The following is a 27,487-nucleotide window of genomic DNA, read 5'->3' as shown; positions in this document are numbered from 1 at the left end:
TAAAAAATTAATCTCTCGCCTGTCTCCTTTGACATTTGGTAGATTGGATTAAGAACACACTGTTTTACACCCCTGTCACTCTTGAACAGTAGTTGATGGCTCCTACTCATCTGCTCTATTATCTTCATGCTAAGCGTCAACACCGGATTTTTCCTACCAGGGCTCATCCCTTGCTGCGTTCTATGAGACAATGTTGGCAGTGGTTGTGTAAATGCATGCAGTTGCCTTTTACTTCCACGGTTCTGTTGCCCCTGTGGGGTAACCGCGACCTGGATCCTGACGCATCTAAACTATATCTACAGTGCTGGCGGGGTCGTGGACTCTGCTATGTGAGTGATATTGTGTCGGAGGAGGGAGTGCTCGTTCTTTCCAGGATCTACAGGCGGCGGGTCTCTTGGAGGCTCGGGATTGGCTTTTCTATCGCCAGGTGTCTCATAATCTCTGCTCACTGGATGCTGCTACCTTGAATGAAGACTGGGCGGATGTGGTGTGTGAGATTTTGACTTTGTCCCGTCAGACTCGGATTAGTTTATCCTTCCACCAGGTCAGTCTGGGCTGCTTCACGGCCCCTTGGGACCCTGAAGTGGTGGCAGCTGTGTGGAACTAGGATCTTTCCCCATCTGAACATATCACGGGCCAGAGGATACGTCTTCTGATGAAACATCTTCCTCGACTGACCCACTCTGTGGTCCTGCAGGAGCAGCACTTCAAGTTTCTTCTGCGGCTACATGTCTCTCCATTCCGGGCTTATGTTTCTGGATACGCCTCTCATGCTCGGTGTCCTCGGTGCCAGTCCACCCCTGCAGGCTTGCTTCATATGTTCTGGTCCTGTGACCGTATCCAAGCCTTTTGGTCCTTTGTAGCACTGTACTTGCAGTCTGCTCCTTTGACATTTGGTAGATTGGATTAAGTGACATTGCTGAAGGGTTAGAAGGAATAGTGTGCCTTTTTGCAGATGATACCAAGATTTGTAACAGAGTAGACACCGAAGAGGGAGTGGAAAATATGAAAAAGGATCTGCAAAAGTTAGAGGAATGGTCTAATGCCTGGCAACTAAAATTCAATGCAAAGAAATGCAGAGTAATGCATTTGGGGATTAATAATAGGAAGGAACCGTATATGCTGGGAGGAGAGAAGCTGATATGCACGGACGGGGAGAGGGACCTTGGGGTGATAGTGTCCGAAGATCTAAAGGCGAAAAAACAGTGTGACAAGGCAGTGGCTGCTGCCAGAAGGATTCTGGGCTGTATAAAGAGAGGCGTAGTCAGTAGAAGGAAGAAGGTGTTGATGCCCCTGTACAGGTCATTGGTGAGGCCCCACTTGGAGTATTGTGTTCAGTTTTGGAGACCGTATCTGGCGAAAGACGTAAGAAGACTTGAGGCGGTCCAGAGGAGGGCGACGAAAATGATAGGAGGCTTGCGCCAGAAGACGTATGAGGAGAGACTGGAAGCCCTGAATATGTATACCCTAGAGGAAAGGAGAGACAGGGGAGATATGATTCAGACGTTCAAATACTTAAAGGGTATTAATGTAGAACAAAATCTTTTCCAGAGAAAGGAAAATGGTAAAACCAGAGGACATAATTTGAGGTTGAGGGGTGGTAGATTCAGGGGCAATGTTAGGAAATTCTACTTTACGGAGAGGGTGGTGGATGCCTGGAATGCGCTCCCGAGAGAGGTGGTGGAGAGTAAAACTGTGACTGAGTTCAAAGAAGCGTGGGATGAACACAGAAGATTTAGAATCAGAAAATAATATTAAAGATTGAACTAGGCCAGTTACTGGGCAGACTTGTATGGTCTGTGTCTGTGTATGGCCATTTGGTGGAGGATGGGCAGGGGAGGGCTTCAATGGCTGGGAGGGTGTAGATAGAAACATAGAAATTGACGGCAGAAAAGGGCTATAGCCCATCGAGTCTGCCCATGCCAATGACCCTGAGTTTTACTCCCCTATTGATCCCACGTGAATATCCCATTTTCTCTTAAAATCTGACACGCTGTTGGCCTCAATCACCTGCTGAGGCAGCTCGTTCCAATGATCGACCACCCTCTCGGTGAAGAAGTACTTTCTAGCATCACCTTGAAATTTCCCTCCCCTGATTTTCAGCGAGTGTCCTCTGGTAATCGAGGGCCCTGTAAGACTAAAGATATCATCTTTCATCTCTATACGCCCCGTGATATACTTAAAGGTCTCAATCATGTCCCCCCTCTCTCTTCGCTCCTCTAGTGAGTACATCCGCAGTTTTTTTAGTCTTTCTTCATACGTGAGATCCCTGAGCCCCAAGACCATCTTGGTAGCCATTCGCTGAACCGATTCAATTCTCAACACATCTTTCCGGTAGTGTGGTCTCCAGAATTGAACACAATACTCGAGATGAGGTCTCACCATGGATCTGTACAGTGGCATTATGACTTCAGGTTTTCTGCTGACAAAACCCCTACGGATGCAGCCCATCATTTGTCTTGCCCTGGACGAAGCCTTCTCCACCTGATTGGCAGCCTTCATATCATCGCTAATGATCACTCCTAAATCCCGTTCTATTGTGGTCCTGGACAAGGTTTCACCATTTAGTGTGTAAGTTCTGTGTGGATTTTTTTTGCCTAGGTGCATTACCTTACATTTTTTAGCATTGAAGCTTAGCTGCCAAGTTGATGACCACTGTTCCAACTGCCGTAGGTCCTGCGTCATAAAGTCAGGCCCACTGCTTTTGCCTACTATGTTGCATAGTTTGGCGTCGTCGGCAAACAGTGATATTTTTCCTCTAAGCCCTTGAGTCAAATCTCCTATGAATAAATTGAATAGAATCGGCCCTAAGACGGAGCCCTGAGGTACTCCACTCGTCACAGCTGACGTTTTGGAGGGGGTACCATTTACCATCACCCTTTGAATCCTACCATCAAGCCATTCCTTTACCCATTTAGTGAATGTATCCCCCAATCCCATCGATTTTAGTTTGTTCAACAGCCTGCGGTGTGGGACGCTATCAAAAGCTTTGCTGAAGTCCAAATATATCACGTCCAGGGACTCCCCGGCATCCAGATGACTGGTCACCCAGTCAAAAAAGTCAACCAGATTAGTTTGGCAGGACCTTCCCCTGGTAAATCCGTGTTGGTGTGGATCACGTAAATTTTCTTCGTCTAGAATTTTGTCAAGATTCTGTTTGATCAGTGTTTCCATGAGTTTGCACACTATGGATGTAAGACTCACCGGTCTGTAATTTTCTGTCTCTGTTCTGCAGCCCTTTTTGTAGAGTGGAATTACGTTAGCTGTTTTCCAGTCTAGGGGTACTTTTCCCGTGCGCATGGAAAGATTGAAGAGCACGGATAGTGGTTCAGCCAGAACTTCCCTCAGCTCTCTGAGTACCCTGGGGTGTAGATTGTCAGGTCCCATGGCTTTGTCTACTTTGAGTCTTGAAAGTTCGTGGTAGACGCTACTGGGTGTAAACTCGTAATCATGAAACAGGTCATTATGGCTGTCTCTTATCTGTAGTTGTGGACCAGCTCCCGGTGCTTCACAGGTGAATACTGAGCAGAAGTATTCGTTTAGCAGTTCTGCTTTGGTATTATCAGATTCTGCGTAGTTTCCGTCTGTTTGCCTAAGGCGTACTATCCCATCTTTGTTTCTCTTCCTGTCGCTAATGTACCTGAAGAAGGATTTGTCCCCCTTTTTAATATTCCGTGCTAGATCTTCTTCTGTTTGAAGTTTGGCTTCCCTGACTGCCTTTTTGACAGCCTTAGATCTGGCCAGATAGTCTTCTTTTGCCTCCTTTTTCCCAAGATGTTTGTAGGTGATAAATGCTTCTTTTTTCTTTTTAATGAGGTCCGAAATTTCATTGCTGAACCATTGTGGGTTTTTGTTTCTCCGGCGTTTGCTTACTGTATTTATGTAGCGGTTAGATGCTTCGTTCAGAATGGATTTTAGATTTGACCACATAGTTTCCGGATTGTCAGTTTCTGCATGGTTTTGCAGCTCTTGATGGACAAAGTCTCTCATGTGGTCGAAGTCTGCGCCCCTAAAGTTGAGGACCCGCGTTGCTGAGTTTGATTTAGAGAAGTCTTTCCTGAGGTTGAGCCATACCATGTTGTGGTCACTGGAGGCCAGCGTGTCTCCCACTGATACTTCTGAGACACTGTCTCCATTTGTGAGTACCAGGTCCAGTATTGCCTTTTCCCTGGTGGGCTCTAATACCATTTGTTTGAGCTGTGCACCCTTTATGGAGGTTAATATTCTTCTGCTACCACTCGTAGTCGCGGAGAGGGTGTTCCAGTCTGCATCTGGCATATTGAAGTCTCCTAACAGTACTGTGTCACCGCGCAAAGTGATGTTCTCTATATCCTCAATCAATTCCTTGTCTTTGTCTTCCTGTTGTCTCGGAGGCCTGTATATCACACCGAGGTAAAGGCATTTTTCATTCCCTCTGGCCAGGTTTACCCAAAGTGATTCTCCTGTGTATCTAACCTCTGTGATCCTGGTAGTTTTGATATTATCCTTAGTGTATAGTGCTACCCCCCCCTCCTAATTTGCCCTCTCTGTCTCGACGAAGTAGATTGTAGCCTGGTATAACCATATCCCACCCATGCGAGTCTGTGAACCAGGTCTCGGATATCGCTACTATGTCAAGGTCAGCATTCCTTATCTCTGTTTCTAGTTCCAGGATTTTGTTGCCCAAGCTGTGTGCATTAACATACATTGCTCTCCAAATTTTTGATGAGATACCTATCCCCGCTAGTGTGACTCCTGTTTTTTTGTGTATACCATGGGCACTTACCTTAGGCTCAGAAGTGTGGGTTTTACTTGCTTCCCAAGGGCGGATCCTTGCTGCTCTGGTATTTATGTATGAACCCTCCCCCAACTTACCTAGTTTAAAGCCTTCCGAAGTAGGCGTGCTAGTCGATGTCCAAATACTTTCTTGCCTCTCTTTGTTAGGTGTAGTCCGTCATGTCCCTGTAGTCCTTGTAGCGCCTCTCCGTGGTCTAGGAATCCAAAGTTCATCTCTAAACACCATTCGCGAAGCCACTCGTTGGTTCGATGGATACGCTCTTCCCTGTCTCTGCCTTTGTCTCTTACCGGGAGAATTGATGAGAAGACCACCTGTGCTCCTGTCTGCTTCAGCTTTCTTCCAAGGGCCTTGAAGTCTACAGGGATGTTGTCTGATGTGCTTTTGGCCGTATCGTTGGTACCTACATGAATGAGAAACATAGGGAAATGGTCAGTAGGTTTTAGAAGTTTGTCTATACTGGTGGTGATGTCCCGGATCCTGGCTCCAGGGAGACAGCAGACCTCCCTCGACTGTAAATCTGGTCTGCAGATTGGTCCTTCGGTGCCTCTTAGCATGGAGTCTCCGATGACCACCACTCTACGCTCCTTCCGAGGGGGGGGGGTTGAGCAGTGAGAACTGTAGCCGATGTTCTGTGTTCGGAATCCTCCTGAGCCTCCTCTGTTTCATCCTCGACAGTTCCTTCTTGAAGGACGTGAAATCTGTTCTTCAGGGAAAGTTGTGGGGTTGGTGTAGAACTGCCCTGTTTGAGAGAAAAAGAAGAAGAAAGTGAGAATGGGGGGGGGGTTTCTTTGCTTGCCAGTAGAAGAGGTTACCAGCTGCCAGGGACCGGCATCTCCAATCATTTCCTGTATTCCGATCGTTGAATTTAGAGCTGTAGGTTTGGGAGTGCCAAGGATGGTCTTGTCGAGGCTTCGTTCTGCGATGTGAGACAGTTCCTGGATGGCATCGTCGATGAAGGCCTCATCCTCCCTGATGCACCTCAGGCGTTTCACCTCCTCCCTGAGGCTCCGCAGTTCCTGCATAATGTCCTCGTCCGCTTCTACCTGTCTTATCTCCTCTGTCTGCGTAGAGACCGAAGTATACTGTGGGAGGGGGGTGGCCTCGGTCAGCACTGAGACATCTGTTCCCCGCTCAGTGGCACTCTCTGCCTTCTGTGTAGAGTCCTTGGCCATCCCCGGGGTCTCTCCAGATGCTGGAGTGTTGAATTTGATAGTAGTCTTGGCGCTCCTAGTTCTCCCTGCCATTTCAAAAAAGAGAAAGAAAGAAAGAATAAAATGAAAAGGAATGTGAGTTTGCCTGAGTGTTTGCTTGTGTGTGATAAAGGAGAGTATCTGTTTTTGTGTGTAGGAAGAGATGGGTGTTTCTGGCTCAAAGTGGAAAGGGTTCTGTTTAGAGAAGAGAGGAGTGTATCTGGATGAATGTGGAAGGGCTCTGTTTAGAGGCCCTTCTTGAGGCCCTTCGCAGGCCCGGCGCCTACTGCTGATGCGTTGGGGGGGGCGGAGCTACTCTCGCCGCTTTCCCGATGCTGTAAAAAGTAAAAACAAAAAAGATCTCAGGCTTTTGCCGCTCGCCTCGCCTGCTCACCACGCCGAGACTCCCTGCCCGTCTCTCTCAGCCCCTTGCCTGGTCTAAGCAGTGGCGGACCGTCGGCTCGCCTCCTTTTATGGAGGGGCCCGGCGCCTACTGCTGATGCGTTGGGGGGGGCGGAGCTACTCTCGCCGCTTCCCCGATGCTGTAAAAAGTAAAAACAAAAAAGATCTCAGGCTTTTGCCGCTCGCCTCGCCTGCTCACCACGCCGAGACTCCCTGCCCGTCTCTCTCAGCCCCTTGCCTGGTCTAAGCAGTGGCGGACCGTCGGCTCGCCTCCTTTTATGGAGGGGCCCGGCGCCTACTGCTGATGCGTTGGGGGGGGGCGGAGCTACTCTCGCCGCTTCCCCGATGCTGTAAAAAGTAAAAACAAAAAAGATCTCAGGTTTTTGCCGCTCGCCTCGCCTGCTCACCACGCCGAGACTCCCTGCCCGTCTCTCTCAGCCCCTTGCCTGGTCTAAGCAGTGGCGGACCGTCGGCTCGCCTCCTTTTATGGAGGGGCCCGGCGCCTACTGCTGATGCGTTGGGGGGGGCGGAGCTACTCTCGCCGCTTCCCCGATGCTGTAAAAAGTAAAAACAAAAAAGATCTCAGGCTTTTGCCGCTCGCCTCGCCTGCTCACCACGCCGAGACTCCCTGCCCGGATGGGCTGGAGTAAGTCTTAACAGAGATTTCGGCAGTTGGATCCCAAGCACAGTACCGGGTAAAGCTTTGGATTCTCGCCCAGAAATAGCTAAGAAGAAAAAAAAAAAATAAATAATAATAATTTAAATTGAATCAGATTGGGCAGACTGGATGGACCATTCGGGTCTTTATCTGCCGTCATCTACTATGTTACTATGTTACTATGCTCTGCGCAAACGGATTCCCTTGCAGGCAGACATTCAGCTTTTATCTCAGGGAGCTCCTTTGGGATTGTCTAGAGGGGGTAACCTGTTATTGCAGAAGGTCTCCTTGTTGGCCCGGAAGTGCATCCTTTTGTTGTGGCGCCAAGCTGAAGTGCCTACCTTAACTATGTGGAGAAATGAATTGTTTACTTTGTTAAAATTTGAATATCTGGATGTTCGGAGGGGGGATCCTGGGCCCTGGAGGAAATTTAGGAGAATATGTGCTCCCGTTTGGGAGGGATTGTCCCCGAGAGCTCGTAGTTCTTTACTGAACTTTTGACACTGGAGTGTGTGGGGTGGGGTGGGGTGGGGGATTCTTGTGGGTATGGTGGGGTTGGTTTCTGAGGGTCTTCGTGAAGGAAGACGCGAATGACCTGACTGCTTCTGCTTTTTGTCTTGTACATTTTGGTTGGTTTGTTTGTACTGCTTACTTTTGTAAATTTGAAAATGTTAATAAAAATGATTGCAAAAAAAAAAAAAAAAAATTAATCTCTTCTACCCCCTCTATGGCCACATCCAACATGTCTCTCTCTCTAATCTCCTGGACTGTGTGCAGCATCTTTCACCCCTGCTCATCAGCCCCATACCAAACATTTCTCCTTGTATCATATCTTCACACCATGCCACATCTCTCCCTCAATTACCTCCATCACCATGTCCAACATTTCTCCCTCTTGCATCCCTTTCCATCTATCCCAGTTTTCCCTCTCCACCACCATATTTCTCCCTCTCATCTCTCTCTTTCCCATGCATCTGTACCTCTCTCCTCTCCAACCATGTCCAACAATTCTATCCTTCCCTATGCCCAACAATTCACCTTTCTTCCTTTCCTCTTTCTCACACACATACCCATGCTGAACAATTCTCCCTTTTCATTCCCTCCCCCATCTCAGCTTCTCTTTTCTTTCCTTATTCCAGGTTGGTGCCCCTTCCTTCCTTATTTCTTCCATCTTTTGTCCCAAGTTCACGCTTCCTTCCATCCTTCTGTGTCCCAACGCACACTTTCCCACCCCCCAACACATTCCTCTCCCCCCTCTCACCCTCCCTTCTGTGTTCCAAGTTTATGCCCCCCTTCCATGGGTGTGTGCCTTTCCATGATAGCCTACTCCTCTTCCTCCTCTTTTTTGCTAGCTCTAAGACAGTCCACAAGGGCCTACTCCTTCTCTTCCGCCTTCTTTCTTCTAGGCACACTTCTTCACAAATCTAAGGGCTGCAGCTGACCTGTAAGCCATCCCTCTGACATCAGAAGGTCTTTGTAATGTTGGTGGGAGGTTCCCTCTGACTTTAGAGGGAAGGCTTCCAGGCCAGCCGCTACCTGTTGATTTGTGAAGAAGTGCATCTGGAAGGAAGAGCATGAAAGGAAGGAGGAGGAGGAAGAAAAGGAGTAGGCCTATACAGATCAGAAGTACACACCTGTGGAAGGGGATCCCTCCTCCCATTTTGATGTCTCTGATGCCTTTCTGACAATTGGTAGATAAAGGACAATTGGGTGTGACAATTGGTGGGAAGATTCTACCAACTGTCGTATCCTACCAATTGTTTTCCTACAAACAGTCGGGGTCCCCTGCGGATGAGGGGGTGGGAACACTTCTAGTCATGCCAGAGACTCCTGCTGATCTCTGTTTGCTGATCTCCTGCTGATCTTTCTTGAAATGAAGGATTCTCTGTGCCCAGTCCAAGCCTCCTTGAAATCATTTAGCTTTCCTTCTCCCCAACTTCCACTGGGAGACTTCTCCACATCTCTGCTTCTCTTTCTACAAAGAAATATTTTGGCTGTAGCTATATAGGGTCATGTATTTGGGCTGCAAAAACCCAAGGGAACGGTAGAGTTCAGAGGATTGAGCATGGTAATTGGACACAAGCGCACTTTTAAGCAGCAGTAAGCTGCTAGCTTCGCTCTAGGCGTGTAAAAAGTACATGGAAATTGATACGACGCAAATTTTATTAAAATAGTTATTCAGTTTTATTAATTGCCATAATGAATTATTAAAAGGTTAGTTTTGTGTCACTGGGATATCTTTACAGATGCCAAATGCTGGCATTCTGACAAAGATCTCAATTCGATAATTCGTTGCTCCCCAATATAATAATAATAATTTTTTTTATTTCTTATATACCGCTATACCATAAGTTCAAAGCGGTTTACAATGAGAGCACTGCTGAGAGTGCAAGCAGTGTTTACAAAAGAAGGCATATGTTTACAATAAGATACATATGTTTGAGTAGGAAATAGGATACAAGCTTTGGAGTCAGAGGATTTGGATACGTAATCTTTAGAATAAGATATTTCAGGTTACAGAACGAAGGCATATTCAAAGATACAGGTTACAGAACGAAGGCATATTCATAAGATACAGGATATCAGAGCTGTTTACAGGGAGGTATTTACAAAGTGAATTAGATACAGGGTGATACAATGTGAACATACAGAAAGATTTTTACAAGATATTTCTAAAGTGAGAAGGGATTATTAAAAGAAGATTATAATGAGAATGTGTACATTTTGTCCTGCATGACATCATTACTTGTCAGCCAATCCATTAACAGAGGCTGTCCTTAAATTTGGACAAAAAACTTCCTTTTAATATGAAATAAAAGTTCCAGAAATCATATTTTTGTTTACATTCATTTCTGAATATACATAAACATTTTATAACATAGCCAATATTCTTTTCGTCACTCTCAAAAACTTAAATCAAATCGTTTATCTATGCATTTGCTGAAAAGTGTTGAAAAATTCATGTCCCTGTCAGCATCAGAGAAAGGAGGAGGAGGAGGGGCTATCCCCCTGCTCTAAAAAAAACTGGTTCAGTGTTTCTGATTCTAACTATTTCTAGATGTTGCCTCAGGATTTCTCCTTAAAGTTTCATGCATCTTTAAACTATATAACATATTGGAAATTAAGTACACACCATTTTTTCACATATCTTTCATACATACATCATTCATTCGGGGCCCCATTCACACACCCAACACAATATATTACATTCATACTTAATACATGTTATATCTCAGTTTGGAATATGGAGTCTAATATGCTCTTCCTAAGTAGCCTAAGCACATCTATTATCAATTTAGAACCACGAGGCTAAAGGCGGGAAGCTGAACAAAGACAGAGAGAGACATAGGCTGAACACAAAATGGAGTAAAGCCAAGCAGAAGATACAGAAAGACAGAACAAAATGAAGTCATTAATATTTCTATGTATGTTACGCATTACCTGATTTCCTCTATGGTCTGGCTTAATAGCGAAGTACATAAAAAGAATATTATGATGCTTTTCCTTAATATTAATCTGTAGTGTGTTTTTCTGGCCTTGGCTACATCCATATTCAGATTTTTATTCACCAACTTTTCAAATGCTTCTATTGGGCGTGGCCTTAACTAACACATATGCTTGTATCTAACTAAAGTTACCCAGAACCATACGAAAAGTAGAAAAACTCCACAAAATGCTGCACCATCATGTCCTGCACTGTCAATTCCATTAACGTACCACAGCTATCGCCCCCTACAGTCCACAAGCCACTATTCAGGATGAAGTATGTCTATGCACAAAAGAAGTACAGGACCAGAGGGTAATGGTAGCAACAGCAATAGCAAGTGCCATAAGAATGCTTGGGTTCATGGGGAGAAAAATGGCCAACAAGCAGAAGGAGGTGATAATGCTTCTATTTAAGTCTTTCTCTGGTAAGAGCTCATTTGGAGTACTGTGTACAGTTCTGGAGATCACATCTTGAAAAGGATATAAAGCAGATGGAGTTGGTTCAGAAGGAGGTCAGTTGTTTTTTTTGTTATAAAGCATATGGGAAGAGGCTTAAAGATCTCAAAATACTGTATAAACTTTGGAAGAAAGGCAGAAGAAGGAAAATATGTTAGACATTTAAATACCACAATAGTATAAATGAACAAGAGGTGGGCCTCTCTTAATTGAAAGCTCAGGGACAAAGTAAAAGGAGATAGGCAAAGGAGTAATCTAAGCATACTGTATATTTCTTTATGGAAAGGGTAAAGGATGCATTCAACAGCCTGGAAGAGGTGAGAACTGCAGTGGTGTAGTAAGGATGAGGGGCGCCCGGGGCGGTGGTGCCCCTCCCCTGCTTATAGTCAGAACACTGAAAAGAAAAAAACACAATTCAGGAACACAAGACATTTTTTAAGTTAAAATAATCAGATACGTTGCACTTGATAAACTACTACTTATCTCTTATATAGTACTGAAAGGCATTCGCAGTGCTGTACATTTTGACATTTATTAGTGGAGAAAGAATGCAGAGCATGGCTCATAGTATTCTGGGCAACCCTTCTACACATGTGTGTTTGCGCATCTATGTCTTGTGTCTGTGTTTTGTCTGTGTATTTGTGTATATAAATTTATGTTTATATGTTATCTCCCATAGGTCTAAAATGTCTTTTGAATTAATTACTTCCCAAGGAAAACATTTTCTTTTTTGTTTTTTAATGAAAAGTCAAAAACGTTCAATATAATTTTCTAAATGCATAACTCGTATCTTCTTAAATTGCCTTTATTGGATAATTATTATTTTTGTGTATCCAATTCTTTAACAGATACAATGAGGTGAATGCCATCAGCTTGGCATGCACTAATGATCTACAGGAGTGCAAGACCATGGCTTCAGATTTATTTAACAACTGGATGAATAATTCCAGTTATAACCCGTAAGTACAATTTTAATTCATTTTTATTCCATTGTGAAAACTGTAACTAAGGCAGGGGTGTCAAAGTCCTTCCTCGAGGGCCGTAATCCAGTCGGGTTTTCAGGATTTCCCCAATGAATATATTTGAGATCTATTAGCATACAATGAAATCAGTGCACCTTGGTAGCAGAAATCCATGCAGAACATACACCCTGAATGGTGAAAACCTAACCAGAACTGTAGCAGAACAGGACTTGGGAGTAATCGTCCAGGAAGATATGAAAGCTGCGAATCAGGTGGAGAAGGCAACAGCAAAAGCTAGACAAATGCTGGGCTGCATCAGAAGGAGCTTTATCAGTCGCAAGCCTGAAGTGCTACTGCCGTTGATGGTGAGACCTCACCTGGAGTACTGTGTACAGTTTTGGAGGCCACATTATCAAAAGAATGTGAAGAGAATGGAGTCGATTCAGCAAATGGCCACTAGGATGGTCTCAGGACTAAAAAATCTCCCATATGAAGAACGTTTGAGCAGGCTGCGCTTATATTCTCTCGAAGAGCGCAGGGAAAGGGGGGACATGATAGAAACATTCCAATACATCACGGGCCGTATTGATGCGGAGGAAGAAATATTTTGTCTTACAAGTCCCACGGCGACAAGAGGGCATCTGCTAAAACTCAGGGGGGGGGGGGAAGATAACATGGGGACACCAGGAAGTATTTCTTCACCGAAAGATTGATCGATGGAATGGTCTTCCACGTCAGGTAGTCGAGGCCAGAACCACGCTCGACTTCAAGGGACGATGGGACAGACAGGTGGGGTCGCTCCATGGGAATGCTTAAAAGATGGATTTCCGAAGGAGGGAGGGTTCTTGAGTGGGCAGACTTGTTGGGCCGTCGGCCCTTTTCTGCCGTCATACTCTATGTTTCTATGTTTCTATACCTCTTTAACCTTCACAGCGTGAGCAGTAACCCCAACCTGCTGCTTGCGCCAGCGTCAGCTCTTTCTCTGATGTCATTTCCTGGATCCGCGCCTAGGAAGTGACATCAGAGGAGGAGCTGCCGCTGGTGTGAGCAGCAGATTGGGGTCGCTACTCATGCTGGAACATTGAAGAGGTATGTGGGGAAGGGGTGCATGTGTGGAGCAGGAGCAGATGGGGGTGGGGGACAGAGAAGAGAGTGGGGAAGGAATGCATCTCACCCTCGGAGTAAAGGGCCAAAATTCTGACTGGCGGGGAGTCACGAGCGGTGTGCCGCAGGGATCGGTGCTGGGGCCGTTACTCTTCAACATATTTATCAATGACCTGGAAAAGGAGGCAAAGTGCGAGGTTATAAAATTTGCAGACAATACCAAACTGTGCGGCAGAGTTAGCTCCAGGGAGGAGTGTGAGGACCTGCAAAGGGACCTAGACAAGCTGGAAGACTGGGCGAACAAATGGCAAATGCGCTTTAACGTGGAAAAATGCAAGGTCATGCATATAGGGAAAAAGAACCCGTTGTTCAACTACAAATTGGGGGGGGGCATTGTTGGGAGAAAGCAATCTTGAGAGAGACTTGGGAGTGCTGGTGGATGCATCACTGAAGCCATCTGCACAGTGCGCAGCGGCCTCAAAAAAAGCCAACAGGATGCTGGGCATCATAAAAAGGGGCATAACAACCAGGACGAGGGAAGTCATCATGCCACTGTATCGAGCGATGGTGCGTCCGCATCTGGAATATTGCGTTCAATACTGGTCGCCGTACCTCAAGAAGGACATGGCGGTACTCGAGAGAGTCCAAAGGAGAGCAACGAAACTGGTAAGAGGGCTGGAACACTGCCCATATGCCGAGAGGTTGGATAGGCTGGGGCTCTTCTCTCTGGAAAAAAGGAGGCTCAGGGGTGATATGATAGAGACCTTCAAGATCATGAGGGGCATAGAGAGGGTGGATAGGGACAGATTCTTCAGGCTGAAGGGGACAACAGGTACGAGGGGGCATTCGGAGAAACTGAAGGGAGATAGGTTCAAAACGAATGCAAGGAAGTTTTTTTTCACCCAAAGGGTCGTGGACACTTGGAATGCGCTACCGGAGGACGTGATTGGGCAGAGTACGGTACAAGGATTCAAACAGAGACTGGACGGATTCCTGAGGGATAAAGGGATCGTGGGATACTGAGAAAGCTAACCAGAAAATAAGTATAGAAACCCGACCAGGTCGTGCATGTGCAAGACCGGAGGGCTAGGACTTTGATGGGAAGATAGGACTCAATAGGAAACCAAGGTGGCATGGGGGCCCCTTCTGGTAAATTGGACAGGTCGTGACCTGTTTGGGCCGCCGCGGGAGCGGACTGCTGGGCAGGATGGACCTATGGTCTGACCCGGCGGAGGCACTGCTTATGTTCTTATGTTCTCACTACGTCACTGTACAAGATATCCCATTTCAAAAGGGGAATGCATGTCCATGTGCAAATGACAGGCGACAGAACATCTAGGTGTGAGATTACTGAGCAGCGCTTGATATGGGTTAAAAGCTAAGATCAAAGCACCTTAATTTCAAAGGCTCTGTGATAACTGCTGATGGCACCAGAATTGCCCCTGTAGTTTCTGAACAGACAAGTTCTCTAGTGCACATTACTTTCATGTTGTATGAGTGCAGATGCAGCCACTGCAGTTAGGGTTACTAGGTTTTCTATGTGGAAAATCCAGACCTCTTAGACCTGCCCCTAGGCCCACCCAGTTTCACTCATCCGTGCCCCATCACACCCCAGTCCCACTCTCAATTCTGCCCTAGCCCCGCCCCCTGCTGCCTGATCTGGTCAGGCAGGAGGGCATCCATGCATCCGACACAATGTGCACGTGACATTATCGTGTTGCCATCATGCCTAACAGCGATTTTGAGGGAGGCTTTTCAAAACCTGGACAAAAGCCCTCCAGACCCTTGGATCTGTCGTCAAAAGGAAGACATGTCCTGGGTAACCCTAGCTGCAGATCTCCCACATCATCTCTCAAGGCAGCCTCGCCTCTTGCCGGCCCCAGAAGCTATCTCGCTGCACCTACTGATGGGATCATAGGTGAACCCGTGCTGACTTCAGTCCATGCTTATTCTCTGCCCATGTCCTGCACCATCCTACATAGCCCTGGACTTTTCTGTACTAGCTGTTTTAACCCCTGCTAGACATTAGCACTTATGGTTAATGTGCTCTAAAGCCAGTGCACCTTAGTAATCTTGCCCCATAGTTTGCAAATGTTTGAGCTATTTGAAAATTGCCCTAAAAAGGTCTCACCCACAACTTGTTTGCTGACCCTTTTACTACATCTGTGATGTCAAGATAGAAAGAAAAATGCTAACGCTAAATATTTTCCTTCGTTCCTAAAACATATAATTCCTTCCTTAGTATTCACCCGAATCTGAAGACCACCATTTACTGCAGTGCTATAGCAAGAGGTGAAGAAAAGGAGTGGGACTTTGCCTGGAAAATGTTCCAGAAAGCAACTGTTGCAACTGAGGCAGATAAACTTCGAGCAGCTTTGGCCTGTAGCACCAAGCCCTGGATCTTAAACAGGTGGGGACAACTGACTGGAAAAGAGGGTTGAAAGTTTCTACAGTCACCTGGCTGCATTTTAACAAGATGTTGACGAATTCTCTCATCTTAGCTTGAGCTGAGAAGACATTCTATATTGCACAATAATTACCTATAATGATCTTATTTATGGAGCACTAGACCCCAGAAGTTTAGATGTACATTTTCAAAGATTTTGGATATAATCTAATAAGGCTTTTCTTTCATTCTATATCTCTGGGGGAAAATGTTAGTGATTCAGCCCCTAGTTGCATTTTATATGGGTAAAAATAAGAGTTAACCCACTGCATGCCTGCCATATCCAGTCAGTGGTGTAGTAAGGGGGTAGAGAGGCAAGGGGGGGGCGGTCCGCCATGAGCTGGCATCCCTCCTCTCTGCCCCCTCCGCCTCGTCCCATTCCTCCCCTCGCCACATGCACGCCCCCCTCCCTTTCATCGTACCTCTAGTAGTTCACTTCTGTGAGCAACAACTTTAACATGTTCCTCTTGACCACATCAGCTCTCCCACTGATGTCAGTTCTGGGCGCTGCACAAAGGAAGTGATGTCAGAGTTAGAGCCGTCGAGGTTGTGAGGAGCACATTGAAATTGTTACTCATGGCGATGAACAACTAGAGGTATGAGGGAAGGGAGGGGGCGTGCAAGCGGCAGGGGGGGATCAGGGAAGGAGTAGGGGGCAGAGAGGAGGGCGGGGAAGGGGGCGCCTCTCACCCTCGCTACATCACTGTGTTCAGTGCAATGAATATTCAGCTGTTTGGAAGTGCATGTGCATTTTCAGAATGGCTGACACTTGACCACACATACCAGCCATATATCTGGAGTAACTGTAGGAGTCTAAATTTGACAAGGGCGTATGTTGCGCATATAAGTGGCAGTCCTGCTCATGCTCCTCCTAGGCTCCGCCCCTCTTGCATTTCTATACTGTGCCACTTATATGTACCCTTGAAGAATAACGCTCAATTTAGTGCTGCTTACATTGGTGCGCAAGTGGTATGTTACCCTTTATGCAAATTACATATATGTATAATTGCCCCCATAGGGCTTTTTATGTGCATAAAATAGCTTTGATAGACTTCCGGAGGAAACATGGTGCTGTAGACAGCAATCTCCTGCAGCTCTGGGAACCCTTACCGCAGACCTGCGTTTATTAAGCGATTTCCCTCCCGACACCATGATACACGGAGTGGTATTCCCCTGGGGTGCCTTGCGATGTGTACCTTGTTTTCTCGCTGGGCTGGATGATGGCGAAACTTACCCGAAGAGCCCAGAATTAGAGTAAGCAGGCTAAGTCTAAGATGGTGGTGCACATGGCTCCCTCCTCGCTGGAATCGCCAAGTTCACTGTGGGTGGCAGAAGCCACTGTGGAGGTGCAAGCAGCGATAGAGGGCACCTTAGGTGATAAACTCCAGCGCATACTAGACAAATTAGATACCTTGGACCAGTGGTTCACCTCCTTGACGTCGGAGGTGAAGGAGACCCAGCAGCGCCTCAGCACTACGGAAGATTTGGTGCAACTTCTTACCCAGGACCAGATAGCCCAGGCTACTACTTTGGCGGCCCTCCAGGCTAAAGTGGAGGACCTGGAGAACCGGTCCCACCGCAACAACTTAAGGTTTGTGGGCCTGCCCGAGAGCATCCGAGAGGGGGGAGATGGGGGAATTTTTGGAAAAATGGCTGCTGGAGACTCTGCAACTTTCCCCGGCAGTGGGTCCCCTGCAGATTGAGCGGGCGCACCATCTAGGTCAGCGCTGGGAGAGTGTGGACAGGCCCCAGGTGGTAATATGTCGCCTCCTCAATTATAGGCACAAAGTTGAGGTACTCCATGCCTTACGTCAAGGGAGAAAGTTGCTGCATGATAATAAAACTGTTTTATGCTTTCAAGACTATTCAGAGGAGGTGTCGCAGGCTCAGCGACGCTTCTCTCCCTTGTGTACCAGTTTGATTAGATGGAAGATTCCTTTTACTCTGCAGTATCCGGCTCGCTTACGAGTCATTCATCTGGGCCAGGCTCATCATTTTGATTCTGTCGAATTAGCCCGTTTCATCACAGAACATCTTCCGGAGGGACCTCTGTGAGCGGGGGCTTCCATATTCTGGATCCTCAATTTGTCAACCTGGCTGATGACTGACTTCTTGGGTCTCCGTTCTCCGGAGGGGACTCTTCCTTGTTGCTGGATTTTACTCTGTTTGGTTTGTTGGTTTGGAGTTCTCTTGGGTGCTGAGTGCCTGGAGTTTGCTTGGCTGGGGAGGGGAGTGTTTGGTTTAAGGGGATGTTAGGCCGGGCCTCTCTGAGAGAACATAAGAATTGCCACTGGGTCAGACCAGTGGTCCATCGTGCCCAGCAGTCCACTCACATGGCGGCCCTTTGATCAAAGACCAGTGCCCTAACTGAGATTAGCTTTACATGCATAAGTTCTGGTTTAGCAGGAACTTGTCTAACTTTATCTTGAATCCCTGGAGGATGTTTTCCCCTATAACAGCCTCCGGAAGAGCATTCCAGTTTTCCATCCCTTTCTGGGTGAAGAAGAACTTCCTTACGTTTGTATGGAATCTATCCCTTTTTAACTTTAGAGAGTGTCCTCTCATTCTCTCTACCTTGGAGAGGGTGAAAAACCTGTCTCTATGTAATAAGTCTATTCCCTTCATTATCGTGAATGTTTCTATCATGTCCACTCTCAGTCTCCTCTTTTCAAGAGAGAAAAGGCCCAGTTTCTCTAATCTCTCACTGTACGGCAACTCCTCCAGCCCCTTAACCATTTTAGTCGCTCTTCTCTAGACCCTTTTGAGTAATACCATTTTCTTCTTCATGTGCAGCGACTAATGCTGGTACAGCAGCATGATAACCTTCTCTGATCTGTTCGTGACCCCCTTCTTAATCATTCCCAGCATTCTGTTCGTTCTTTTCGCCGCCGCCACTGCACATTGCACGGATGGCTTCATTGACTTGTCAACCATTACTCCCAAGTCTCTTTCCTGAGGAGTCTCTCCAAGTACTGCACTGGCCATCCTATATTCATGAATAAGATTTTTATTACCGACATGCATCACCTTACACTTAGAAACCAAAAGAAACTCTGTGGAATGACGATGTTCCTAAATGGACTTTATTTGAAAATGTCAAAGTTCCAAACGTACACTAATATCATCCACATAAAAATCTTAAAAGACCTAGTCCACTAGGGATGAAAGACTCAACACGGTCTGCGTTTCGACAAAAAGTCTTCTTCAGGGGTCCCTGGGGGTCCTATAATGATGAATACGTGGGAAAGCTAATATGTGGTGAGTTGGAAATGAGACACTGCTTGCATTTGCAATGGATGCAAATGCAAGCAGTGTCTCATTTCCAACTCACCACATATTAGCTTTCTCACGTATTCATCATTATAGGACCCCCAGGGACCCCTGAAGAAGACTTTTTGTCGAAACGCAGACCGTGTTGAGTCTTGCATCCCTAGTGGATCCACATGAGTATTTTAATCCACATGAGTATTTTACCCTCGATGCCATGGCTCGCAATTTTTCAAAGTAGTCGTTCATGCGAGGCCTTGTCGAACGCCTTCTGAAAATCCAAATACACAATGTTGACCGGTTCACCCTTGTCTATCTGCCTGTTTACTCCCTTGAAGAAGTGCAGCAAGTTCATCAAGCAAGATCTCCCCTTGCTCAAGCCGTGCTGGCTGGTCATCATCAGATTGTGTCTGTCAAGGTGATCAAAGATGCAGTCCTTTATCAGCACCTCTACCATCTTTCCCTGTACCGAGGTCAGACTCACCAGTCTGCAGTTTCCCAGATTTCCCCTCGAACCTTTCTTGAAGATCAGTATGACATTCGCCACTTTCCAGTCTTCTGGAATCCTTCCCGATTTGATCGACAGATTGGCTATTAGTTGAAGCAGTTCAGCTATAGCCCCTTTCAGTTCCAGGATTACCCTCAGATGGATGCCATCCGGTCCCGGAGATTTATCATTTTTGAGCCTATCAATCTGCCTACATACCTCTTCTAGACTGACCGTCAACCCTGTCAGTTTCCCATCCTCGTTTCCTGCGTATAGCCTGTCGGGTAGTCCTGTAGTGCTTCGTTGGCAGGGGATTTTCACATGCATAAGACCCAATCTGCCTGTACTATAACCTTTTTGGGCAAGGCAGAGGCTAGGGTGCTGGTGGTGGCTGGTTCCCTGGTTGAACTATACATGGCAGGAGGGTGAGGGATACTGTTGGGATCCTGTTGGGGAGGTCGTCTGTTTTCTGGAAGTGACACCTGAAGGGATGTAGCATGGGGCCTTTGCGGGTGGGGAGGATTTGGGGGGTGGGGGTATGGGGCAGAGGGGAGGATTTCAAGTGGGGAGTTGACTGGGGCTGTAGTATGGAGAAGGGGGTTCTGGTAAGTGGAATGGGGCTGGATGACCCAAGCGTCAGAGCAAACTCTGGAGGGTGATGGCTGGGACGCCCTCTGGAGGATTTGATCTTATTGTACATTTTCTGTTGCACCCTGGTGGGGGGATTCCACCTTAGCTGTTTCTGGATATAAAATTAATTTCCTGGAATGTGGGAGGGATACACACACCCATTAAACTTTCTAAGATCCTGCAACTCCTGAACCGCACACAAACCCAAGTAGCATTTTTTGCAAGAAACTAGACTTACTACTGTGGAACATACTAAATTGTGTACTTGGTGGGTGGAGTCTCACTTTGAGGATCCTGCCGTTCGCAAAAGAAGGGGGTGGAGTAGTGATTCTAATCTGAAAGGGAGTCCAGTTGGAGACCCACCGGGTGGTGCGAGATTCCAATGGTCGCTATGTGCTGGCTTTGGTCTCCCTTAATGGTAAACTTTTGCTGCTTGGTAATGTGTATGCGCCCAACTACCCCGGTGCCCGTTTCTTTTGGCACCTCCATAATCAAATTTTGACCTCTGGGGATGTGCCCATGATGTTGGGTGGTGATTTTAATGAGGTTTTTGATTCTGCCCTTGACCACTCCTCGGGAGGTTGTAGAGAGACATCTAAATCTGTTACCGGTCCTGCTTTCTTAGCTCAAGCTTTGAATTTGGTCGATGTGTGGCGTTTTTTACACCCTTTGAAGCGCGATTATTCTCACCTATCCCAGGCCCATGGCACTCTTTCTCGTATTGAACCTCATTCTCCTCTCTAGATCTTTGCTTCCTGAGGTTCAGGAGATAGATATGGGACCTATTGAAATATCGGATAATGCTTGGATGCAGCTTTGTTGGGGTTGGGGGGTTTTGGAAGCTAGTGGGAGATCCTGGCGGTTTCCCTGTTCTCTCTACATGGATACTCGCTTTCAGGAGTACCTACTTGGTTGGTGGAAGGACTATCACACTCATAACCGGATTCACCTTGAAGATCTTATCCTTTTTTGGGAGGCTGCTAAGGCGGTCTTGAGAGGAGACGTTATGGCTTAAGTAGCGCATCAGAAGCAGGCAAGCTGCTGTTTTATGTTTGGAGCGTCGGGTGACTGCTTTGTGCCGGCGCTTTGGGACCTCGGAGGAGTTGTCTGTTAAGGGGCAATTGTTAGCGGCCCAACAAGAATTGAGGCACTCTTAAGACCTCGGCTTATTATAAGTTTCAATTATATAAGTTCGCTAATAAAAGTGGTTGCTTATTGGCTAGGTTGGTCGCTCCCTGGATGGGACAGATGGGTCTCGTCACTTTGCAGGATGACCAAGGGGTGTTACATTATCGCTCTAAAGAAATGTGTGATATCATGGGGCAGTTTATGGGGGATCTTTACATAGCGTCCGATTCAGAGAGTATGGATGGTGAGGTGTACTTGAATAGTTTGGATTTACCTTGTTTGTCTGATCGTGACCGTGACTCTTTGGACTCCCTCATTACATCTGAGGAGGTGGAGTGGGCTATTCAGGGTAGCCCACTGGGGAAGGCTCCTGGTCCCGATGGTCTACGTGCAGAGTTTTATAAGGTGTTGGTTGACGAAATAGCTTCTTTATTAGCCAAGATTTTCAATTTGGCGGTGGCCAAGGGTTTTCTACCGAGGTATCTTAATACAGCACAGATCATATTGTTGCCGAACCGGGCAAGGATGCCACACTGCTTGAGTCCTACCAGCCCATCTCGTTGTTGAATTATGAGGCTAAACTCCTGGCGAAGGTTTTGGCTAATCGACTGGCACGGGTTCTTCCTTCCCTGGTGTCGGAGCAGCAGGTGGGCTTTGTGCGGGCCCGACCGGTGTCCAAGATATTCGTCGGATACTTTCAGCATTAGAGAAGGTGAAGTCTGATGGGACTCCTTCTCTGCTTATCAGCTTTGATGCAGCCAATCGTGTATAGTGGAAATTTTTGTTTGCGGTCTTCCGTGCATATGGGTGGGACCCTTTTACTATAACACTATTAGAGCTCTTTATAGTGATGCGGTTGCTAGGGTCTGGATTAATGAGTTGTACGGGCTCAGATTGTTTTCCATTCATAGGGGGACGCGGCAGGGCTGTCCTTTGTCCCCTCTGCTTTTTGTGCTTTCATTGGACCCTTTAATCCGGGAAATACAGGCCAATGTGGAGATCAGTGGCCTCTCTTTAGGGGTTCAACACTTCAAAATTCCGGCGTTTGTGGACAATCTCTTAGTTTTTTTTATCAGAGCCTTGGAGGTCGCTGCCAATTCTCTTCGAGAGTTTGTGGGAGTACGGATATTTCTCGGGGTTTGCACTTAATTTGGATAAATCTGAAGCATTGGCTCCCTCCCCAGTGGTGCGGGATCTCTGGGGGGCAAGTTTTCCATTGAAATGGGCAGAAGGCTCCTTTCACTACCTTGGTATACAGATGCCTATGGATGTGACGACTCTTTATCGGCTCAACATTGATTGGTTGTTGGTTGTGACATGTTCCAAATTGGAGCAATGGAGAGGCTTACCTTTATCGTTGATGGGCCGTATTCACCTTTATCGCATGATCCTATTTCCTAAATGGTTATATGTCCTTCAGACACTTCCCATTTATGTCTTGCAAGGTGGGCAGACTTGATGGACCATTCGGGTCTTTATCTGCCGTCATCTATATGTTACTATGTTAGTTTGCTTACCTCTATGTTGTCCCGGTTTTTTTGGGGAAGGTGACAGCTCCGACTTAGGTGGTCTCACATGGGAAGGCATTGGGCTCAGGGGTAGGCTGGGCATGCCAGATATCCGCATTTATAATCAGGCGTGTCTCCTTCACCACATCCATGATTGGGTTTTGGATATTGTGCTATACACAGATGTACCTTTTGAAAGAGATTATTTTTATCGCTATCATGTGTTAGTTATATCCTTTACATGATAATTTACATGATGTCTCTTGACCCTCCCGGGGCAGTGTGTTATTCAGGCCCCTTTGAGCGGTGTGGAAACAGGTTTTGCCCTATTGGGGGCAGGACCCCCGAATGAGTGTTTTTATGCCCTTGGTGGGCAATTTGCTCCGGGTCTCGCCCCTTCAGTATTCAGCCGGTGGAGGAGTAAAGGAATTTTCCAACTTTATCATGTGAGATGGACGGCTCTCTCCTTTCTTGTGAGGAGTTGTTAGCATAGGGGATTCCGGTCTTGGGGACGCATTTTGCATACAAGCAGCTCAAACATTATGTGATGTCCCTCCCAGTGAGTTCTCTTTCTTGGGATTTTCTTGGGGTTCGATTTGAAGAATTTTTGGAGGCTTCAGAGAAGACTGGAGCTTCGGTCTCTTATTTTCATAGGGGATTACTTACCTTGTTGCCTTTATCTGATATCCTCTACCTTTGGCAACAGGATCTTACTTGGCCCTTAACTTTATCTGTCTTACTGAGGGCCATACGAGGTATTCCAGAGTTGGTGGGCAGTGCGGATCTGCAGGAGAGCCATTATCGCACTATGTTGCAGGCCTATGTACCCCAGATTCAAGCTTATCATATGGGGAATGTTGCCACGCAGCTTTGCTTAAAATGCCATGCAGTAGTGAATTCCTATGTCCATGCGCTGTGGGCATGTTCTTTGGTTCAGGAGTTTTGGCAATGGATGATTTCGTTTTGGGCTCTATTTTACACATTCCGGTTTGTCTTTCCGCGCCAGCAATGCTATTTTGTCATTTTACTTTGTTCAATATGTATCCTTCCAGGGTCCGCCTATTCCTTAGTAAATATTACATAGTGTGAAAGAAATGTATTATGATCCATTGGTTCTTGGACCAACCTCCATGTATTTGGCTGTGGAGGAATCAGCTGCATGAACCGATGAAATGGGAAGCAAGGGTGATCGCAGTCTCTCAAAAGCAACGCAGAAATTTCCTACAAGTGTGGACTCCTTATTTCCAAACTTTGAGACCTAGGGGCTGTAGTTCTATTTTGAATAATGTGTTGTATTCTTTATTGCTTTGCTGCCTTGGGTTTTTCCTGTCTTCTAATGATCTCTTCTGGAGGTGGGTGGGAGGGGGGCTTGGGTGGGGGAGTCTGGGATGGGGGGGAGAGTTAGGAACTAGGTCTCTTATTTGAATTGTTTGTCTTGGTTATACCCTGTTTATTGTTCTTGTATTCAATAAAAAAAAGATTTTCAAATAAATAGCTTTGATAAAATGAATCAGGGTTAGGCATATAAAAATATGCACAATTTCAAGAAAAAGTACTATTGTTACATGACCCATTTCTTGATATGTTTTCAGACAGAGTTTGGGTGAGTCATGATTTACATGTGGTCCTTATAACATACATGTATACTCATATACCTTATGTGCTAACATTTACACCTACTCCTGAGATGTGGTAAATATTTATGGCTTCAATCCAGTGGTGTAATAAGGGGTGGGGTGGGGGCATTGGCACTAGAGAATGGCATGGTGAACAAAAAACCTGGTGAGCCACAGAGAGCTGCGGTTTGGCCGCAGCTACGGAGACGCCAAAACCTGACTTGTCGCACACATGGGAGCAAAACTTTTCACCGCCCATGAAAATTGTGAAACGCTTTGTCCCTGCAGTTGAAAGCACCCCCCTCTTTCCTTTTTTTTTAAAATATCTTTATTCCTTTTTACATTATACAAACAAGTGTACAATAAATCAAGTCATACTATACATTCTTCACTTGAAACTTTACAATCATCTTATACCATAAATTACCTCCCCTCCCTCCCTTTCCAAATATTTTTGTAACTACTCATCCTAATGTCATAAAACCCACCCATCCATCCTCCCACCCTATACATACTAAATGGGGATAAATTCATTTATTTATTATAGTAATCAATTAATGGTCCCCACACATCTTTAAATTTCTTATAATATCCTCTCTTAATCGCCAATGTTTTTTCCATTTCATACACGACACACCGAACTCCACCAGAAACAGTAATTCAACCCCCTGTAGTCTTTCCAATTGTATGTTATTTGTTGGATGGCAACTCCTGTTAAAATCATTAACAACTTATTATTATTCAAGGAGATTTGACTTTTGGCCCTCATAGACATCCCAAACAAAACTGTGTCATATGACAGGGCCACATGATTCTCTAACATACAATTTATTTGTCCCCAGATCAATTTCCAAAAATTATTAATAAGAGGACAATAAAATAATAAATGATCTAGGGTTCCAGCCTCAAGATGACAATGCCAACATCTATTAGACTTAGAGCAATCCAATTTTTGTAAACGAACAGGGGTCCAGAGTGCTCTATGCAACAGGAAAAACCATGTTTGCCTCATAGACGCAGACAATGTACATCTTATCCTCCAAGACCAAATACGTGGCCATTGAGATGCATTAATTTTATGCTTAATCTCAATGCTCCAAATATCTCTAAGTACAGTCCTTGTTTTTTATTTAAATAGCCAGATAATGTTTTATACCACTGCGCGGCCTGGTGACCCAGAAAATCTGCCTGGAAGCATAAGAATTCTAGAGTAAAATGAGTATTTAAAGACTTCCATTCAGGGAACCCTGCCTGAATGGCCTGCTTCAATTGCAACCATTTATAACTTTGTGTTTTATCAAGACCAAATTTATGTTGCAATTGTGAAAACTCCAGCAGCTTACCATCATTAATAACATAATTTAAAGTACATATACCTGCCTCAAGCCAATCCTTCCAGACAATCATAAAACCGCCTATTCATATCTTGGAGTTCAGCCATATGTTTTGACAAGTAGATTTTTGAATAGTAAGAGGAGTTAAATTGTTAACATATTTTAATGTTGTCCATGTGTCCATTAATATCCTATTGGTTTTCCTTATTCTAGGCATTTTAATGCTAAGCAGATGACGAAGCCCGATAGGAGACATGAGCTGCCACTCCAACCATAACCAATCTGGAAGCTTCTCCATGAGTTCTGGGAGGACCCAATACATACCTTGGCGCAAGATATAGGATTGATGAAACCTATAAAAATTTGGAAAATTTACCCCTCCCATCTCAATTGGTTTTTGTAAAGTCACTAGAGCAATTCTTACAGCTTTACCCAGCCAAATAAATTTACTAAGAATATTGTTTAATTTTTTATAAAAAGACCCCTGAAAAAAAACTGGTATCATTCCCATTTGATAGCAAACCACAGGCAATATCATCATTTTGACAGTTTGAACTCTTCCCCACCAAGATAATTGTAAAGGATTCCATTGCTCACATAACTCTGTTACTTTTTGCAATAAACTTTTTTCATTCATTATAATTGTCTCATCAAGTGTATTTTTTATCCATATACCTAAGTATTTTATTCCTTCTTCTTTCCATATAAAAGGGAATGAATCAAATAATCCTTTTGTGCAATGCACATTTAAAGGAAGAACTTCTGATTTAGTCCAATTTATTTTATATCCGGAAAACTTTCCAAATTTTTCTATCAAATCCAATAAATTTGGAATGGTTGTTTCAGGATTCCTCAAATGAAGTAATATATCATCCACATATGCAGAAACTTTATATTCTTTATCCTTATGCGGTATACCCTGTATCTCCTCTTCCTGTTGAATAGCTAGTAATAAGGGTTCATGCACTATATCAAAAAGTAAAGGAGATAGAGGACATCCCTGTCTAACTCCCCTTTGCAATTTAAAACAATCAGAAAAATTATTATTGATATATAATCTAGCAAAAGGAGAGCTATACAGTGTTTTAATCATTTGTATAAATCCCGAACCAATACCAAACCATTCTATGGCCTGATACATAAATGTCCATTCCACCCGATCAAAAGCTTTCTCTGCATCTAGAGACACAGAAAAAGCCGGATCTCCAATTTCTTTTGTTAAATATAACATTTGCAATGCCAATCTGGTATTATTAGAAGAGTGGCTCTGAGCAACAAACCCTGTTTGATGCATATCAATTATGTGAGGAGAAGCTTTTGCCAAACGTATAGCCAAAAGTTTGGCTAATAATTTACCATCCACATTTATCAATGAAATAGGCCTGTAATTTGAAACCAGCATGGGATCTTTATTTGGCTTCGGCAAAACAATAGTTAATGATTCTGCCATAGTGCCTGTTATACAACCTTTCTTTAGTTGATTCTGATATAAATTTAATACATGGGGTAAAAGAGTATTTTGAAATGCTTTATAAAACTCTACCGTAAAACCATCACCACCTGGAGCGGTCCCCACTCTAAGAGACTTCAATGCTGTTTGTAATTCTTGTAAAGATATTGGATTTTCCAAACTTCTTTTTATATGATCAGGAATCTTCGGACCTTCAATATTATTTAAAAACTCTACACCATCTTTTTCTTTACTTAAATAAGACTCAGAAGAATACTCAGAAGACTCAGATCAAAGCTAAGTTGAAAGCTATGGCTGGATAAATAAGTCTAAACATGGATGTACATGCACCAAAGGTGAAGCGTGATCCAGACGCCCAATTGAGGTCACTATGAAGCATATTTTTGAAAAAAAAATCCATCATATTGTTATGGAAGACCACCAAGTGAAAGTGCGTGAGATTGCTGAGACTGTAGATATCTCAAGTGAACGAGTACACAATATCCTGCAGGAAAAATTGCACAGTTGTTGACTGTCGTCCAGAAATGCATATGAAGGGACATTTCAATGCAGTGTTTAACGATGT

At 45.1% G+C, this 27,487-nt stretch overlaps 2 protein-coding genes across 4 annotated transcripts in view; one reads left to right on the top strand and one right to left on the bottom strand.

Annotated features, from left to right (window-relative positions):
* ZNF710 (zinc finger protein 710) overlaps window positions 1–27,487 on the bottom strand; it is a 613,623-nt gene that overhangs the window by 448,389 nt on the left and 137,747 nt on the right. The window lies entirely within an intron of this gene.
* The window catches only part of LOC117347961 (aminopeptidase N-like), a 197,137-nt gene that overhangs the window by 149,653 nt on the left and 19,997 nt on the right, over window positions 1–27,487 (top strand). For all 3 annotated transcript variants that reach the window (XM_033919483.1, XM_033919485.1, XM_033919486.1), the window contains 2 exons: window positions 11,818–11,928; window positions 15,278–15,445. In XM_033919483.1, the coding sequence (XP_033775374.1) occupies window positions 11,818–11,928; window positions 15,278–15,445 (279 nt within the window). The remainder of the gene's footprint in view (window positions 1–11,817; window positions 11,929–15,277; window positions 15,446–27,487) is intronic.

Source organism: Geotrypetes seraphini, chromosome 14 (genome assembly GCF_902459505.1).
Source record: "Geotrypetes seraphini chromosome 14, aGeoSer1.1, whole genome shotgun sequence".
In the NCBI taxonomy this organism is placed as follows: domain Eukaryota; kingdom Metazoa; phylum Chordata; class Amphibia; order Gymnophiona; family Dermophiidae; genus Geotrypetes; species Geotrypetes seraphini.
The sequence above is the reverse complement of the archived record's forward strand: the minus strand, read 5'-3'. Positions and strand labels throughout refer to the sequence as shown.